Genomic DNA, 20121 nt, shown 5'->3' with positions numbered 1-20121 from the left:
AGATGTAATGACACATGGCAACACAAACAAATAACAGTTGCCAGGTTAAAAACTGTATTTTTTGGTGCAAGGGAACAGTACGTCCTGTTCTTTCTTAAAGACTCTACTTAAAATTCAAATAGATTCAATTTCTGGCATTTCAAACATATTGTTCCTGCTGCCTAGCGTATTAGTACTGAGCTTTAATACAGCGTGGGAGGGTAAGTGCTATCCAAAGAACTAGACAACATACTGAAGAATTTAAGCCGGTGAAGCACGAGGCTCTGGACCGCTCTTCATTTAGCACAGCATCTATTTCATCCAGTGTATTCGGGAGGGACTGGAAAGCCTGGAAAAAAAATACAAAAAAATTTAATAAATAAAAGGAAGCATATTGAGCATAAAATCATCACTACATTCGCAAGCAATGCTAACATCACAAGCACTGAGAACAATGTGACACTATGTTCCACACAAAGTGAAGACATAATAGTACATTCAAGAACATGCTGCCAGCAAACGCAGAGGAAAGTACAAAGTTCTCTAAGGCGTATGGTAAATGAATGGAGTGGGCACTGAAATTAACTGCCTGGCACAATTCATCTTTTACATTTAGGACTGTATCTACTTAAACGGCAATGGAAATGCATAAAGCAAAGCATTGTCTGCTTGCATGTCCTGCATACACAATAACATTTTAAAATATTAACATTTCCCTCTGTGGCTTAGAGTTTCGCAATGGCAGACATGAGCCGTACATGCATTAATGTGAATGTGACAAAAAATAAGTCAGAAACAAGAAGAGTCTTACAAAGAAAAGGAAGCCTTTGTATAACATCCATTATTTAAAGAAATTGTCAAACATCAGCAATCGCCGGGAAGAAGTTCATTTTACACAGAATGGAACCATCCATTTTTACGACAAAAATACATGGACCCCTATTGTTCTGTTGTCAAGGGATGCAGAATACAGAACTGACAAACAACCACAGACCTTTGTATAATTGGACCAGAATATCCAGAAATATAATATAATAAATATTTAATAAAATATGTTGGCGCGAGAGGCTTTAGTAACCACCTGGTCTTAAAGGGGGTTGTTTCATTACAATAACGTATCCCTTATCCAAAGAATAGGGAATAAGTGTCTGATTGTCAGTGGTCTGACCTCTAGGAACCTCCCGGCGATCATGAGAAGGCATACGTATCTGCCGCTTCATTAAAACAGAATCTATTAGTGAAAGGACCAAGAGAGGAGCGATCGACTGCCTCCATCTTCTAGGACTTGCAGTGCACGGCATTCCTTAGCTTGTAGGCAGTGCAGAAATTCTTTTAACTAGAGGAATTTATTGGACACAGTAAGCTGACGAAGCTAGTCAGACAGGAGGTCTCTGAAAATAGTGCAGAGTTCAGGTGGAGGAGAAGGGAGTGCTCTGTAGCAACACCATAGGTACTGATGTAGCAGAGCTAAAACGGACTCGGATGTGTTATCACGTGACAAAACCCTTTGAAACTTTAGTTAAAGGGGTTATCCCATCTTAGACAATGGGGGCATATCGCAAGGATATGCCCCCATTGTCTGATAGGTGCGGGTCCCACCGCTGAGACCCGCACCTACAACGAGAACGGAGCCAGGGAGAGTTGTGGCTGGAGGACCCCGGGTTTCCCAGGGTCCGACCACCACCAGGCACAGCTCCCCGCCTCTCCCATTGAAGTGAATGGGAGCGCACCGCACATGCGCGGCCAACGCTCCCATTCATTTCTATGGGGCCGACGGAAATCTCGACTATTTTCGGCGGCTCCATAGAAATGAACGGAGGGCGGCTGCGCATGCGCAGTCCTCCACTTTCTCTGCTCCGTTCTCCTTGTAGGTGCGGGTCCCAGCGGTGGGACCCGCACCTATCAGACAATGGGCGCATATCCTTGCGATATGCCCCCATTGTCTAAGATGGGAATACCCCTTTAACTTAACATTCTTTAAGGGTCCAGTCACACGTCCATCAGTGTTTTGGAGGAGCCACAAAACACGGACACGCAATGTGTGAGCCGCAATTTGCGGACCGCACATCAGACACTATAATAGAAAATGCCTTTTCTGGACAACAATAGGACATGCTCTATTTTTTTCAGGAACGGAATTGCGGATCCCGAAAATGCAGATGCAGATCCCGAAAATGCGGATTTGCATCCGTTCCTCCCCGATTGAAAGTCAGGGGCTAATTGCTTAACGAATGCGGACCCAAATTACGGACGTGTGAATGGACCCTTAGGGTGTATTACATGGGCAGTTTTTCTGCCCGATGATCGCTAACTAGCTTTACCGATCATCTAGCAGTGTACTGTAATACTGCCACCGATTTCCCAATGTACGAGCAAATGCGCATTCATCGGGCAATCCAGATCTTTCAGCATGCAGAGAGATCAGGATTTGCCTGCGGCACATTGTGCCGTCTAATTACGAACTGCCGCCAGCTAACCACTTGACAGCATGGGAATGAGCGATGGCAAAGCGAACGTTCCTCCCCATACTGTGGAGCAGATCGCTGCGTGTAAAAGCAGCGGTGTCCTCCTCTAGCGAGCAGGCGATTGCCGGGAGGGAACGCTTCCCTGCCGACAATAGTCAGCCTGATTGGGGTGTCTAATACAGCCTATATTTAAAGAGTAACTAAATCTTAGATTTATTTTAAAAATGTACCTAATAATTTTTCTAATGCATTTTATTTATGAATTTTGTATTTTTACTAGAGCTATTCCCCCCCATAAAGCACGGATATCCCTATTCTCCACACCATTGACTTCTCAGCGGTGTACGGAGTGTGCCTGCTTTGCCAAGCTCAAAGCGGACATGCAGTTCTCTTAGCTTGGTGAAGCAGGCACAGGCAGGAGCCCGCTCCGCTCAGCTAATCCTGGCATAGTACATGTTACAGGGTACCCATGTGCCATGCCAGCATTTAGTAAACCTTGGGGGGCACAGGCTGGAGCAGCAATGTGTGCTCATGCCCATACTCCTTTCTCTGCAGCCCATTCATAAAGTGTACAGTCTGTACTCTGTACACCGATGAGAAGTCCGTGGTGTGGAGAATAGTAAAGTTCGCAGGTAATCAGCGCTTTTGGAGGGGGGGGGCGGCATTAAGGCTAGGTCTACACGACGACATTTGTCGCGCGACATTTTGTTGCACTAATGTCGCGCGACAATTTTTATAATGGCAGTCTATGGTGTCGCACTGCAACATGCGACATGTTGCGACTGCGACGCGACAGTCGCAGAAAATCCATTTGAGATGGAGCGTGTCGCATGTTGCAGTGCGACACCATAGACTGCCATTATAAAAATTGTCGCGCGACATTAGTGCAACAAAATGTTGCGTGACTTTTTGTCACGCAACAAATGTCATCGTGTAGACCTAGCCTAAAAGTTCAGTAACTATTTTAGGCAACTTTCACACTTGCGGCAGGATGGATCCGACAGGCTGTTAACCCTGTCGGATCAGTCCTTCCGCTATTTCGCCGTGCCGCCGCTCCGCCCCCCCTATTGACTATAAATGCGGATGGGGCGGAGCTCCAGTGCAGCACGGCCGTGCACGGCGAAAGGCCGCCGGACTAAAAGTCCTGCATGTCCGACTTTTTAGTCCGGTGGACTCTCACCGCGAACTGCGCCGGAGCTCAGCCCCCCATCCCTATTATAGTCAATGGAGACGGAGCGGCAGTCCAGCGGCACGGCAAAATAGCGGAAGGACCGATCCGACAGTGAACAGCCTGTCTGATCAGTCCTGCCGCAAATGTGAAAGTACCCTAATGCGTTAGCCATCAAGTTTAGCGTGCTGCATCTGTATATGAAGTGAGCTGCTTTTTGCTAAAACATAGTGAATCAGGCATATCATGCACAGAGCAATGTAATCTCCCTAGACAAAGGCCGAGAATCAATCATACTGATGAGCTGACATACCTTCAGATCATATCATCTCCCCAATCAAATCATGCTGTGAAATGCCATCAACTGTAAGTTCTACTAATATTTTAAAAAAGATGGCTAGGGGCAACAGTTCAGCCACTACCCCAAAGCCATACCTAGAAATGCCAGCCAAATCTGCCAGTTTCAATGGGACCAGATGACCAGTTAATTTGTGTGGATGCCTCCCGACTCCATTCCCCCACTCTCAGCAGAGGAAAGTAGGGTCAGTCATGCTGTATTTCAAAATGCCCAAATTCTTACTCCGACTCCTTCATACAGTAAATGGCCAATAATTTAGTAATAACAAGTTTACTGTAGTAAAATGGTAACATGTAAGTAATCAAGCTACTTAGATGGAACCATATTTATTGAAATACAATTTCTGAAATTCTCTGTAAGTAAATATGTAATGCCGTACGCATTTAATAACTGGAAAACACTGCTATACACATATGAATTTGTCCTAAGAAAAGCTCTATATGTACAGTATGTCCTGGAAATGCAGAGAATCATGTGCAAGTCTAAATGGGAATAAAAGAAACATGTAATAAGTAGAGGTGTCATGGATGCAACCAGTAGCATAGCTATAAGGGTCGCAGCAGTTGCGACCTGGCCCCTAAACCAGGGTGCCCACAGGCTGACTGTACAGCGCAGGCCCCGTGAAGATTGGGAGGGGAGAATGCAGGGGAGACCGCTGGACCATGAGAGAAGGGGCGGAGCAGAAGAGGTAAGTTCATTTATTTATTTTAAAGGGGTTTTCCGAGATTTTTATTGATGACCTATCCTCAGGACGAGAAGGCCATGCGTCATACCAGTGCAGCCTTTCTTCCATTGATTACCTGCACGACAGCTTGTTCACATACAAGTGTATAGTAAGGAGCCGCCCCATTGAGGTGAATGGGATGGCTTGTAATGACACCTGCTCACTGCTGCAATGTCAACGGCGAGCAGATAAACAATTAAGGGAAGGCTGTACTGGCATGGTGCGCGGCCTTCTCTTCAACCAGCTGATCAGTGGGGGTGCTGGGTGTCGGAACCCCGCCAGTCTGATATTGATGACCTATCCTGAGGTAAGTATGATTCTTCTCATAGCAGAGGCAGGCCGGGCACCTGTGAAAAGTTACTTATTCCTGGACAACCCAGCATGTCACAAATGCCTATTCTTGTGAATACAACCCAGCCAAAACGGACAAGAACAGGACATGTTCTATCGTTATTTATTTTTTTGCTGGGCTTCAAAACGGACATACAGATGCGAACAATCGTCATAAATTAGACGCATCCTCTGGCAGCCCAGGTGCCTAGATTAAAATATTCTCCAGCCCCTAGATGAAGTAGATTCCAACTGTCATTTACGCCAGGAAACTGGAATATTGTTAGTGAATTTCTAGGGCCAATGGCCCAGCCGCCGCCACTCCCCTATACTGAGGGAAGTGGAAAAAGTTGTGTGAGCCCAAATGACGATGCACGAACCTTCAAAAAGTCTCAAAACAGGCACATGCGATTTTGTTAGCCAGTTTCTGGTGTATAAAGGTCATAATAAATTACCCCCATCGTCAACAATAGGATGTTGCACTTCCCTAATTAAAAAGTGTTCCTTAAAACATGACTGCCTAAGACTACTTTCACACTCGCGTTTGGTGCGGATCCGTCCTGTATCTGCACAGACTGATCCGCTCCAATAATGCAAACGCTTGTATCCGTTAATAACGGATCAGTTTGCATTATTTATAAAAATTTAAAAAAAGTAAACAGATCCCTCTTGACTTACATTAAAAGTCAATTAGGGACGGATCAGTTTTCAATTGTACCATATTGTGTCAGTGAAAAACGGATTCGTCCCGTTGACTTACATTGTAAGTCTAGACAGATCCGTTTGGCTCTGCATCGTCAGGCGGTCACCAAAACCCTGCAAACTGCGTTTTAGTGACTGTATAAAAAGCGCAACGGAGGCAAACGCAGCCAAATTGATGCATTCTGAACTGATCCTTATCCATTCCGAATGCATTGGGGCTGAACTGACCCGTTTTGGGACGCTTGTGAGAGGCCTGAAAGGGATCTCACAAGCGGACCCAGAAACGACAGTGTGAAAGTAGCCTTATATTTAAAGAGGTCCTTTCATGGGATTATGGGCTATAAACTGGTATGCTTACCAGATAGGGTGGCCCCTAACAGATACCAGCACTTAATTTCTTTCTAAAATACCCCTCCGTTCCGGAGCTGTGTTCCCCCGCTGTGTTTGGTGCCTGATCACAGTGGGGGACACAGTGCCAGAACAGAGAGGTATTTTAGAAGAAGAAAAAAAAAAATGCTGGCATCTGTAACCCATTATCCCATAAAAGGTCCCCTTTAAATGGTAAAACCCAATAGAGAAGACTGAAGCCTACAAGATGGCTTTCTAAACTGCCTATATTTCATACCCTTGTCGAATACTTTCTTACACAGCAAATAACATTCATCATCCACTTATTTTGAAAATCTCAATGGCAGACTTCTGGAAAACAAGGAAAGAAAATGCTTCATATAAATATTTAAAAATATTGAGTTCCGTCCTAATGCATTCTGAATGGAGAGCAATCTGTTCAGGACGCATCAGGATGTCTTCAGTTCAGTCTTCTTGACTGATCAGGTCGGAGATAATACCGCAGCATGCTACAGTTTTATCTCCGGCCCAAAAAACTGTACACTTGCCTGATCTATAGGAATGTATTAGATCCGGCATTCAAAATGCCGGATCAGTTCTTCCAATCTGCGCATGACACCGGAATCAATGCATTTGTAAGACGGATCAGGATTCTGACCAGTCTTACAAATGCCATCAGTTGGCATACGTTTTGACGGATTCAGCAGGCAGTTCAGGCGACGGGACTGCCTGCCGGAATCCTCTGCAGTGAAAAGTACCCTAGCTAAGGCATCATCTTCAGGGAATGACAGGTGTATATACACTGTCCCAAAAAAAAAAAAAGTTGCCACCTGGATTTAACTAAGCAAATAGTTATGAGCCTCCTATTGGATAATTACTACATGATATAAGCTGTAGTGAATGTAATCTTACTACCAGTGACTGTATTTGTGAGTTATAACCTCCCTTCTGATCCTCAGCTGTGTCATATGACCAGCACTCTGATCACCAACTGACACAGGACAGGAAATCAGTTACTTCTCTATTCATTCCTAAGACTGACATTGAGACTTCCATAGGAATACATATAGAATCTGGCTTCCTGTCCACACATAAGACACTGTGTTGGAGATCAGAGTGTTGATCACATGACACAGCTGAAGATCAGAAGGGAAATTATAATTCACAAATAAAGTGACTGGCAAGATGATTACCTTCACTGCAGATTACATGATGTACCTTTCTAACGGGTCTCAGAAAAAAATGTTTGTGGTGCATCTTTAAAAAGGAAAATCTAATCTCAAAAGAAAATTAAGCATATGATTTTTGTAGACAAAATTAAACACTTTGCAATTTGTTTACTTAAAATAAAGGGGATGTCCAGGACTCAGGATAAGTCATCAATATCAGATCAGCGGGGGAGTGACTCCCAACACCTCCACCAATCAGCTGTTGAAAGGGGCCAAAGCACTAGGATGAGCACTGCTGCTTCTTCTTTGGCCTGGGACATCATGCCCATCGGTCAGATAGCCTTTGGGTAGCTTGGTGCCATTCAAGTAAAAGCGTTAGCGCTACAACACAAAGCAGTCTCTATACAAGGTATGGTGCTTTGTATACTAGAGGCATGCAACACTTTAAACAGCTGATCCATGGGGGTGCCAGGAGTCAGGCACCCAGTAATCAAATATTGATGACCTATCCTAAAAATAGGTCACCAATATTTCATTCCCACAAAAACCCTTGAAAGATTAGTAGAAAGGCAAACTAATGTTATCAATTGGGGAGTGAAGCCCAAATACGCCCATGTTAAGCAGGGGAAGGGGAAAAAAAAAAAAAAAAAAAAAAAAAAAAAAAAAGGCCATGGGGCGCACTGTGTCAAGTTGCAGTACTAGCCACAAGACTACTCAGCGACGCCATATGAGCATGGACTACCCTATCTGGGATACTGCATTCAAATGATCATAGTAATGGAAGTCTCTGTCTCAGGCCCAGATATAACAGGGAATATAACAAATACAAACAAATGCAACATTTAACTTCTGTAGAGATGGAAGAACAGGAACACCAGAGAGGATCTCACACCAGCTCAGCCAAACCAAAATGAAGCTATCAACCGCATAGTCAGAAGGGTGGGGCGAGACTACAAAAGCAGACATGCTCAACCTGCTGCCCTCCAGCTGCTGTAAAACTACAACTCCCACAATGCCCTGCTGTAGGCTGAGAGCTGTAAGCTTTTCGGGCATGCTGGGAGTTGTAGTTTTGCAACAGCTGGAGGGTCACAGGTTGAGCATGCCTGCTATAAAAGGGTAGAAGTGATGACCACTGAGCAACAGCTGTGAAAAGGGAAGTGGTCATTAAACCTATCAAAACTGAATCAAGAGAAATCAAGGAGGCTGTTAGATTCCTCCACGTTCAGCCAATCTCCTTTATTTCCTGACATCAGTCACCTGAGGGACTAGGACATTCAGATACAACATTGATGGATGGAACTACCACTGTGTGAATTGTAAGGGCTCCACTCCTGGAATCTGCTCTAAACAGTAAATGGGTCAAGCATGGGTGAGAGGGTCTCACTGCCACTTCAGTGCTGCAAGGAAAAAGCCACAAATATACTGGTTTGAAGAAGCGTAGTGCATGGGACAAGGACAAGCTCTTTTTATCTGACAGGACAAGCTCTGTTTTCCGATTGTGGAGCGTTTCCGCCAAAAAAACACCTAAACCGCTTCTTATTTATTTCAATGGGAAGCAGCACTTTTTTTTCCCCCAGGAGGAAAAAAAGTGTGGAAAAAAGAAGTAGCATGACCTATCTTGGGCTGGAATCCATGCTGAATCTCACATTTAAATGAACTGGAAGCATAAAAAAAACTGCGCCGTACATATCCATGTGGTTTTTGCGCGTTTTCTGTGCCAAAAACCCACACGCTGAAAATGCAGTTTTTGAATTGATGTAAATGCCCATTGGTTAAAAAAACACGCATAAATATATATATTTTTTTAAAAAGCACAATTTTGTAGGCAGATTGAACATACCCTTAGAGAGTCTAGGTAGGGTTGCGAGCATGGGGGTGTTCAGACAACATATACGTATGCGGGACTGCCAAAGATATCAAGTACAGTGCTCGACTATCTATGGCAGTACCATACAGTTAGAGTAGCGATATACTCGACTGCCATGCCATTCCATTACAACGGGGGACAAAGGACCTCTATCCTTGTGATTGATGGAGATCCCAGCTACTCTGAACACTTTAGAGAAAGCTGTAATGGCTGTGGTACCACATTTCCTAACAACAGTTCTTACTACAAAAACAGAGATTATTATAAAGAAATAACATAGGGTTTAGCTCATGAATCTCCCCCCCCCCCCCCCCCATACTGACCGCTACGTATACAGGATGGTTTTATTAAAGGGGTTCTCCGGGCTTTTAATATGGGATAGGTCATCAATATCAGATTAGCTGTATGGGGGGGGGGGGGGGGGGGGGGGGGGTGCGCGTGTGCAGTCTCCCTTCTCTCTTCCACGCACTGTGTGCACCTTCCCTATATACACCTGGCACTCCCCGTCGATCTGATTTGCTGACCTACCCTGAGGAAAGGTCATTAATATTAAAAGTCCAGAGAACTCTTAAGAATCATCACATGGAAAGTACATCAGTTCCACGTCCTATTGCCAATAGTCTAATGCTATTCTGGTAGTGCATCTGTAATATTTCCTCATACAATATGTTTCCTGCTAAGGCTACTTTCACATTAGCGTTTTCAATTCCCCTATTGAGATCTGTCATGGGGACAAAACTGAACTGAACAAAACAGAATGCACCAAAATGCATTCCGTTCGGTTGCGTCCCCATCGTGGGCAGCGTTTTTCTGTCTAAGATGTGGTGCGGAGCAATAAGGATCCTTCTTGACTCACAATGTAAGTGAATGGGGACGGATCAGTTTTCTTTGACACAATAGAAAACGGATCCGTCCCACATTGACTTTCAATGGTGTTCAAGATGGATCCGTCATGGGTATAGAAGACATAAATACGGTTGTATTTTTGTAACGGAAGCGTTTTTGCAGATCCATGACGGATCCGAAAAAACGCTAATGTGAAAGTAGCCTAAGTTAAAGGGGCTGTCCAACCTCCAGGCTAAAAATAATTAAAGGGGGTGGCTTACTTCTAATTACACCTGCTCACCACTACGGTTGCGAAGGCGAGCAAGCGAACAATTAAGAGAAGGCAGCCTTCTCCAAATAGCTGATTGCCAGGGGTGCTGGAAGTTGGACCCCCGCCGATCAGATATTAATAACATATCAATATAGATCCAGCAGATAACCGCTTTAATGTGCTATATAGACTCCTGCACTGGGAGATAAAAACGCTGATGCTTCCTGTTCTTAGGGACACTTTATAAGTCGTTAGCTGTTGCTTCTTCTATACAGAAATGAATAATGCACGTCTGGCATATACATTTCTTTTTGGTAACGGCCTATTTGACAACAGCTGTAAAGGCTATATAAACCTTTGGGGCATTTTTTTATTTTTATTATTGCATTGTACTCATTTTCAGATATAAATCATCTTTATTAAAAATGTTTAACTCTTTTCTCTGTGCAGAGATTCTCTAGTAGCCTGCTGACTGTTCTTACTCTGTTCCGTCAGGCAGCTCAGCTGACGGCTCCTTATCTGTGACCTCCTAAACACTTATTATAGTTCAAGTCAAACCTTACTCATAAGAATGTGGCTTAAAGTGTTTATGACCTTTTAGTAATTTAGAGATGAGGGATATTACATGACTCAGCACAAAGTGAAAGTACAATTCACACAGAAAGACAAACGGTTAACCCTTTGTGACAGAACGGCTGAATACTTTTAATGAAGACCAACAGAAAATTTTATTTTTTAGCCCCAAAAAGTTTAATCCAATCATGAAAAAAAATTGTCCCCAAAAGGTGTACATAACTGAAAGGGGTTGTCCGGGTTCAGAGCTGAACGTGGACATAACTCCATTTTCACCCTAGGCAGCCCCCCTGACTTGAGCATCGGAGCAGTTCATGCTCAGATGCTCTCCTTTGCCCTGCGCTAAATCGCGCAGGGCAAAGGCATTTTTAGAAGTTCTGGTGACGTACCGGGCTCTCTATGGGGCTGCCAGGAAGCCCAGTGACATCACCGACACTGATGGGTGGGCTTTAGCCCACGTTTCTTACGAAGAAAAACATCTAAGCCAAGCTACATTTTGCAAAAACACATCTGAAGTCTCCCGAAAGCATGTGGGAAAAGGTGTTATGGTCTGATGAAACCAAGGTTTAACTTTTGGCCATAATTCCAAAAGATATGTTTGGCGCAAAAACAACACTGCACATCACCAAAAGAACACCATACCTACAGTGAAGCATGTTTGTGGCAGCATCATGTTTGGGGCTGTTTTTCAGCTGGAACTGGGGCCTCAGTTAAGCTAGAGGGTATTATGAACGGTTCCAAATACCAGTCAATATTGGCACAAAACCTTCAGGCTTCTGCTAGAAAGCTGAACATGAAGAGGAACTTCATCTCTCAGCATGACAACGACCCAAAGCATACATCCAAATCAACAAAGGAATGGCTTCACCAGAAGAAGATTAAAGTTTTGGAATGGCCCAGCCAGAGCCCAGACCTGAATCCGATTGAAAATCTGTGGGGTGATCTGAAGAGGGCTGTGCACAGGAGATGCTCTTGAAATCTGACAGATTTGGAGTGTTTTTGGAAAGAGTGGGCAAATCTTGCCAATTCAAAATGTGCCATGCTGATAGCCTTATACCAAAAAAGACTGAGTGCTGTAATAAAATCAAAAGGTGCTTCGACAAAGTATTCGTTTAAGTGCACACTTATGCAACCATATTTTATTTTTATATTTTTTCTCAATTTTTTTTCCCTCTACCTAAAAGATTTCAGTTTGTTTTTCAATTGAGTTGTACAGTTTATAGGTCACATTCAAAAGGTGGAAAAAGTTCTGAAATTATTTTTCTTTGTCTCATTTTTTTTACATCACAGAAACCTGACATTTTAACAGGGGTGTGTAGACTTTTTATATCCACTGTAATAGATGAGGTAACTGAGAAATGATAGTGCCAGCAATGTAGTGGGAAAAGTAGCTGATGCCACCCCACCTATTTTAGCAATTTTTTTATGTGAAGCTTTATAGGATCTGCTCATGTACACATCCTACTATACATACACACACATACAAAACGTGATTAACTTTATTTTAGGGTATGGTCAGTTCCTGCAGATTTTCAGCCCACCACGCACATCGGACAGGAGTTACAAATGACGGTACAATACATGTGAATGGAGTTTTTCAAACCTTTTTCGACTCCAAAAAGTTACAAATCTGTATATAAAACAGATAACATATATAACAAATCTAACAAAAAAAGAAAATTTCCACATACAGTACAACTGAGTCAATCCAACTATCACCTAATGTAATTGTGCAACAGGCCATAACTACTTTTTCTGTCCTATGCAATTCATATTTTGCCCTTGATTATATGGAAGGTCGAATGGCAGTACACTTCAGTGGCATTGCAGTAAACACAACATGTACGGCCGTCTGTACAAATACCTTACAGTCATCATTATCTGAATGGATAGACAGCAAATTAGCCAAAGCTTCCAATCTGAAAGGCTGCAGAAGAAAGGAAACAAGAATACCCAGGACAGGTTAGAGGAAATTCTTCTTGCACGCACTACACTTAGTATAATATTTCAAAGCATGGATCAATGCACCCGTATAGGGCTACTGAATCTCTGATCATTTCATAACCCTGTGGAAACCTAAATATGGCTCAGTAGAGGACCTAAGGGCGTGGGCACAGACACTAACCTAAAGTTAGGGATACATGGCAACATGAAGTACAGTAAAGAAGAGGTCTTGACTTGAATATATCTTATAACTTAATAAAGTGACAAGCAACAAAGCCACATAGTTGGATAACTTTCTGAAATGAACAATTAAACCCGTCATGGATCTGCACAGACGGATCCACACAGATATACAACCGCATGCATCCATTCAGAACGGATCCGTTTGTATTATCTGTAACATCGCCAAGACGGATCCGTCTTGAACACCATTGAAAGTCAATGGGGGACGGATCAGTTTTCTATTTTGCCATATTGTGTCAGTGAAAACTGGTCCGTCCCCATTGACTTACATTGTGTGTCAGAACGGATCCGTTTGCCTCCGCATCGTCAGGCTGCAAGCAGCGTTTTGGTGTCACCCTCCAGAGCGGAATGGAGACTGAACGGAGGAAAACAGATGCATTCTGAGTGGATCCTTTTCCATTCAGAATGCATTAGGGCAAAACTGATCAGTTTTGGACCGCTTGTGAGAGCCCTGAACGGATCTCAGAAACGGAAAGCCAAAACGCCAATGTGAAAGTAGCCTAATTTGTGCATACATGCATGTAGCCATGTGACCCAGATCTTAAAACCATCATGGAACAATCCACCATAAAGTAATATCCCTACCTTAAACATTAGGACATGGCATGCAGGACCTCCATCAGGATAGCAATGGCAGCATAGACTCAGATCAGCTGGGGGGCCAGGGCCCAGCCACTTAGGATATGTATCATCGTCAGCCTAATCAGTATTCACTTTGGTGCAGCAAATACTAGCGAAGCGGTGTGGCCCTTCCCTTAGATATGGGTTGTGGGAGAGGTCCCTCTTCCAGCACAAAGACATTTACAAAATAAAATATTTTAACCCCATTACATCCAAGTGCCATATATGTATTGGGCTTAGTACTGGGTTTTAATTCGAAGTGCTGCATATGTAAAGAACGGAACTGAAGTCGCTGCAATCTAGCAGGATTTGGGTCAGTTTGCAACCCTGAGGAGAAGACAGAAGCAGTTTATTACTAGAGATGAGTATTGGAAAATTAGATTCGTCAGCTTTGCCAAATTAAAAAATAAAAATAAATTAGCTTTATGACGAATTACTTTGTCACAAAGCTCATTTCATTGTAAGTAGTGGGTGCAATGACAAGAAAAGGCGATTGTGCCACCCCTCCCCCTCATTGTACCCCTCAGATGCCTTGTTCATACATAAATCGCTGCATCTGATGTACATAACATGGTGTAACATTTAAAAAAATATATACCGTATATACTCGAGTATAAGACGAGTTTTTTGGCGAAACGACGTTTAGCTTAAGGCCGGATGCGGATCAATGCCTTTCAATGGGCATTCATTCCGGATCCGGCCTTGCGGCAAGTGTTCCGGATTTTTGGCCGGAGCAAAAAGCGCAGCATGCTGCGCTATTTGCTGCGGCCAAAAAACGTTCCGTTCCGGAACTGAAGACATCCTGATGCATCCTGAAGGACGGACTGTCCATTCAGAATGCATTAGGAAAATCCTGATCAGTATTCTTCCGGCATAGAGCCCCGACGACGGAACTCTATGCCGGAAGACTTTAACGCAGGTGTGAAAGAGCCCTTAGTTGGTTTTTGTACTGTTAAAGTTATTGTTGATACCATATTGTTTTTCTTTCAAATAAACATTCAAAAACCTTTAACCTACTGATTTTATTGGTACGGTATCTATTTTTATTTTTGAAATTTACCAGTAGCTGCTGCATTTCCCACCCTAGTCTTATACTAGAGTCAATTTTTCCCATTTTTGGGGGGTAAAATTAGGGGCCTCGGCTTATATTCGGGTCGGCTTATACTCGAGTATATATTAAAAATACGGTATTACGGTATAATTAAAAATAATAAATCATCCTTAGGCTACTTTCACACTGGCGTTTTGGCTTCCCGTTTGTGAGATCTGTTCAGGGCTCTCGCAAGCGGTCCCAAACAGATCAGTTTTTCCCAAATGCAGGCAAACTGCGGCCCTCCTGCTGTTGTAACACTACAACTCCCACAATGCCCTGCTGTAGGCTGATAGCTGTAGGCTGTTCGGGCATGCTTGGAGTTGTAGTTTTGCAACAGCTGGAGGGCCGCAGGTTGAGCATGCCTGCCCTAATGCATTCTGAACTGAAAAGGATCCGCTTAGAATGCATCAGTTTGCCTCCGTTCAGTCATCATTCCGCTCTGGAGGATGACACCAAAACGCTGCCTGCAGCGTTTTGCTGTCCGCCTGACGAAGCAGAGCCAAACGGATCTGTCCTGGCACACAATGTAGGTCAATGGGGACAGATCAGTTCTCTGACAAAATCTGGCAAAATAGAAAACAGATCCGTCCTCATTGACTTTTAATGGTGTTCAAGACGGATCCGTCATGGCTATAGAAGACTTAATACAACCAGATCCGTTCATGACGGATGCATGCGGTTGTATTATTGTAACGGAAGCGTTTTTTGCAGATCCATGACGTTTCCCCAAAAAAACACTAGCGTGAAAGTAGCCTTACCTGATCCATTTGCTCTCAATGGGCCGGCTGCAGCCATCTCGCTTAAAAGTCAGGCGCAAAATCTTGCACAGCGTGGTGACGCACAAGATTTCGGCAGAGCTCTTCAAGCCCATGCTTCACCGGATGTCAACATTGCGGGGACGAGAAGTAGAACTGGCTTAGTTGCCCATAGCAACCAGATTCCACCTTTTATTTTTGACAGCTCCTTTGGAAAATAAAAGGTGGAATCTGATTGGTTGCTATGGGCAACTAAGTTAGTTCTACTTTACACCAGTTTGATAAATTACTCCATAAAATCTTACTTATGTAATAGCAAAATGGCTCGACACACAAAGTTATGGTTATAAATGTGAGAAAGGCTGTTAAAGGGAGGGAGCACACAAGGTTTGCCTATATGGGGCCCTGAAATTCCTCATAGCAGCCCTGATGGCATGACTCAAGCAAAGCTTCTTTTCACCTTCATATATGTGCCAGCACAATACCAATCCAGATGAACATTGGAATCAGATGAACAATGGAAGCTTAAAGAGCATGATCAACCCTATTAAACCAGGCATATTGCCTGGTAGGGTTGATGATGATTAACCCTTTCACGACCAAGGGTCATTGATGGCCCTGTGACCACATCTAATTTTGCAAATCTGACATGTCACTTTATGTGGTAATAACTTTGGAACGCTTTTACTTATCCAGGCCATTCTTGTGACACATTGTACATCATGACAGTCATAAATTTTAGTCAATATATTTCACCTTTACTCATAAAAGAATCCCAAATTTACCAAAAATTGAAAATTTCAGTTTCTCTGCTTTTAAAACAGAAAGTGATACCTCAAAATATTTATTACTTAACATTCCCCATAGGTCTACTTTATGTTGGCATCATTTAGTAAATGTAATTGATTTTTTTTAGGCTCTAACAGCCTAAACAGGCTTAGAATTTTAGAAGCAATGCTTAAATTTTTTATAGAAAATTTCCAAAACCCACTTTTTAAAGGACCAGTTCAGGTCTGAAGTCACTTTGTGGGGCCTACATAGTGAAAACCCCCCATAAATAACCCCATTGTAGAAACAATACCCCTCAAGTTACTCAAAACTTATTTACAAACTTTGTTAACCCTTTAGGTGTTCCACAAGAATTAAAAGGAAAATGGAGATGAAATTTGCAAATTAAACTTTTTGGGCAGATTTTCCATTTTAATCCATTTTTTTTCTTTAACACATCGAGGGTTAACAGCCAAACAAAACTCAATATTTATTACCCTGATTCTTCAGTTTACAGAAACACCCCACATGTGGTTGTAAACTGATATAAGGGCACACGGCAGGGCGCAGAAGAAAAGAAGCACCATATGGTTTTTGGATTGGTTTTTAGATGCTATGTCCCATTTGAAGCCCCCCTGTTGCACCCCTACAGTAGAAACTCCCAAAAAGGGATCCGATTTTGGAAACTAGGGGATAAGGTGCCCGTTTTATTGGTACTATTTTAGGGTACATATGATTTTCAATTACTCTATATTGCGTTTTTTTTTTGTGAGGCAAGGTAACCAAAAAATTGCTGTTTTGGCACAGTTTTTATTTTCTACAAGATTCATCTGACAAGGTAGATCATGTGCTATTTTTATAGGGCAGGTTGTTATGAACGCAATGATATCAAATATGTCTACTTTCTTTGTTTCAGTTTTGCAAAATAATATTTTTTTTTTAATTACCGTATGTTTGTCTCCATTTTCTGAACGCTTTTTTTTTTTTTTTCTGCCGATCGTCTTGTGCAGGGGCTTGTTTTTTGCAGAAAGGATTGTCGTTTTTATTGGTACCATTTTTAGATACATATGATATTTTGAACATTCATTATTACACTTTATGGGGCAAGGTGACCAAAAATTTGGTTGTTTTGGAACAGTGTATTTATTTTTACAGTGTTCACCTGAGGGGTTAGGTCATGTGACATTTTTATAGAGCAGATAGTTACGGACGTGGCAATACCCATTATATATACTTTTTCTTATTTAAGTTTTACACAATAATAGCATTTTTTAAACCCCCAAAAAGACCGGAATTAGACTTACCGGTAATTCTGTTTCCATGAGATCATCACGACGGCATACAAGGAGATTGACCCCTGACCTCTGTAGGGGCAGGAACAGAGAAAGGTTAAATACCCTCCTCCCACCACCAACACCAGTGTTTCCAAAATCACACAGAGCAACCCGGTGGTGGAGAACAGTAAAAAACAAGAAAAAAGGTATTACTCCATACCTTCTAGAGACCTGGGTAGGTCAAATAATTTGAATCAAGGGAGGGAATAACGTGCCGTCGTGATGATCTCATGGAAACAGAATTACCGGTAAGTCTAATTCCGGTCTTTCCATAGCATCATCACGACGGCATACAAGGAGATATAAAAAATATATCAGTTAAGGGGGGGCTACAGCCTGGAGGACTTTCCGCCCAAAGGACAGATCAGATGATCTGGAAAGATCCAGGCGATAGTGCTTTATAAAGGTATGAATGCTGGACCAAGTGGCAGCACGACAGATTTCCTCCAGAGAAGCCCCAGCTCTCTCAGCCTGAGAGGAGGACATGGCCCGGGTGGAATGGGCCCTAACGTGGACTGGACATGTAAGGTTTTGTAATTGATAACAAAGACTAATAGTTTCTTTGAGCCATCTGGCTATAGATGACCGGGAGGCTTTCTGGCCCTTAAGTCTTCCTCCGAAGAGAACTAGTAGGCTGTCCGACTTCCTAAACTTTTCCGTCACAGTGATATAGTTTAAGACTGCCCGTCTAACATCCAGAGAGTGAAATGTGGCTTCTTTGTCATTAGCAGGGTGTTGACAAAAGTAAGGTAGGGTAACTTCCTGGCTCCGATGAAAATTTGATACCACTTTGGGGAGAAAACCAGGGTCCAGACGGAGAATTAATCTATCATCTAGAATACGGAGGTAGGGTTCCCTGATCGATAGGGCTTGCAATTCTCCTACTCTGCGGGCCGAAGTTATCGCAATTAAGAAGGCCGTTTTCAAGGACTATAATTTTATAGGACAGTCAGACATGGGTTCAAAGGGCGGTAAGGTAAGGCCTGTAAGAACGATGTTCAGATCCCAGGAAGGGACACGAGCGGTGATCGTTGGGCGGAGCCTTGTCGCTGCCTTGATGAATCTTTTGATCCAACGATGACCGGCTATATCTTGGTCAAAAAAACAAGCCAGGGCTGAGATCTGGACCTTCAAGGTAGAGGGCCTAAGTCCCAGATCTAGACCCCGCTGTAGGAAGTCCAGTATTCTTTGGATGTTAGGTTTATGTAAATGTGGCGATTCATCCCCACTCCACGAACAAAAACGTCTCCAGATCTTAAGGTAGATTGCTGACGTTACCTTCTTCCTGGAAGCTTTCAGAGTAGCAATAACCTCGTTTGATAGTCCCTGAAGTTTCAGGGTTTGGAACTCAGGATCCAAGCTGCTAATTTCAGAAACTGCGGGTTTGGGTGTAGAACTGGGCCCTGCTGGAGTAGGTCCTCCCGTATCGGAAGGGGCCATGGATCCTGTAGAGAAAGTCTCTGGAGAGATGAGAACCAACTTCTCTTTGGCCACAGGGGAGCGATCACAATCACCGTGGCCTTGTCCTGGAGAATTTTCTGCACCACCTTCGGGATTAGAGGAAGTGGAGGGAAGGCATAGCATAGATTCCAATGCCAACGGATGGCGAAGGCGTCTAATGTATGAGGCCTGTCCCTGGGGTTTAGGGAACAGAATGTTTCCACTTTTGAGTTGGCCCTGGTGGCGAACAGATCTACGTCGGGCAACCCCCATTTCCTTACCACTAACCTGAAGACTTCTGGACTTAGAGACCACTCTGTGTGATCGATCCTGTGGCGGCTGAGAAAATCTGCTTCTTGATTTAGTATCCCCCTCAGGTGAACTGCCGATACAGAGGCCACCTTCTGTTCTGCCCAGGCAAAGATCTTTGTTGCCAGCGCCTGAAGGGTTACGGACCGGGTTCCCCCCTGATGGGAGAGGTAGGCAATGGCTGTAGTGTTGTCCGATAGCACCTTTATATGATGATGACACAACATTTCCTCTGCCGCCCTCAATGCTTCCCAGACTGCTCTCAGCTCCCTGAAATTCGATGATTGGGATCTGATCGAATCTGGCCAAGTGCCCTGAAATATACGGTCCCCGACCTTTGCGCCCCAGCCGGACAGACTTGCGTCTGTTATTACCTGCAACTGGGGAGTCTTCTGCCAGGGATTTCCCCGGGATAGGTTCTCGTGGTTTTTCCACCAATTTAGGGACTGCAGAATCCGAGATGGAGGACTTACTTGGCGATCTAGAGAGGATTGGCACCTGTTCCAGACACTCAGTATCCAGGACTGAAGGGGTCTGAAGTGTATTTGACACCAGGGGACTGCCGGAATACAAGATGTCAGCAGACCCAGCATGCTCATCGCCTCTCTGATAGAGCAAGATCTTCTCTTTTGAAAGGACCTGACCTTTTGTTGGAGAACTGATATTTTGTCCCGAGGTAGGAACACTGCTTGCTTTCGGGAGTCCAGGATCATACCTAAGAAACGAACTTCTCTTGAGGGGGTGAGGACGGACTTTTCCTCGTTTACGATCCACCCCAGGTCGTCTAGGATGGAGAGAAAGACCTTCAGATTGGAATTGATTTGGCTGCGACTTT

The 20121-nt window shown here is 43.5% G+C and overlaps 1 protein-coding gene across 2 annotated transcripts in view; it reads right to left on the bottom strand.

Annotated features, from left to right (window-relative positions):
* SMC5 (structural maintenance of chromosomes 5) overlaps positions 1-20121 on the bottom strand; it is a 152843-nt gene that overhangs the window by 23471 nt on the left and 109251 nt on the right. The window contains exons 19-20 of one of the 2 annotated variants that reach the window (XM_044272871.1): positions 12644-12706; positions 233-328 (exon numbers count right to left, since the gene is read on the bottom strand). In XM_044272871.1, the coding sequence (XP_044128806.1) occupies positions 233-328; positions 12644-12706 (159 nt within the window). The remainder of the gene's footprint in view (positions 1-232; positions 329-12643; positions 12707-20121) is intronic. The other variant, XM_044272877.1, reaches the window with a different exon arrangement.

The sequence above is a fragment of the Bufo gargarizans genome, chromosome 1, assembly GCF_014858855.1.
Source record: "Bufo gargarizans isolate SCDJY-AF-19 chromosome 1, ASM1485885v1, whole genome shotgun sequence".
Classification (NCBI taxonomy): domain Eukaryota; kingdom Metazoa; phylum Chordata; class Amphibia; order Anura; family Bufonidae; genus Bufo; species Bufo gargarizans.
The sequence above is the reverse complement of the archived record's forward strand: the minus strand, read 5'-3'. Positions and strand labels throughout refer to the sequence as shown.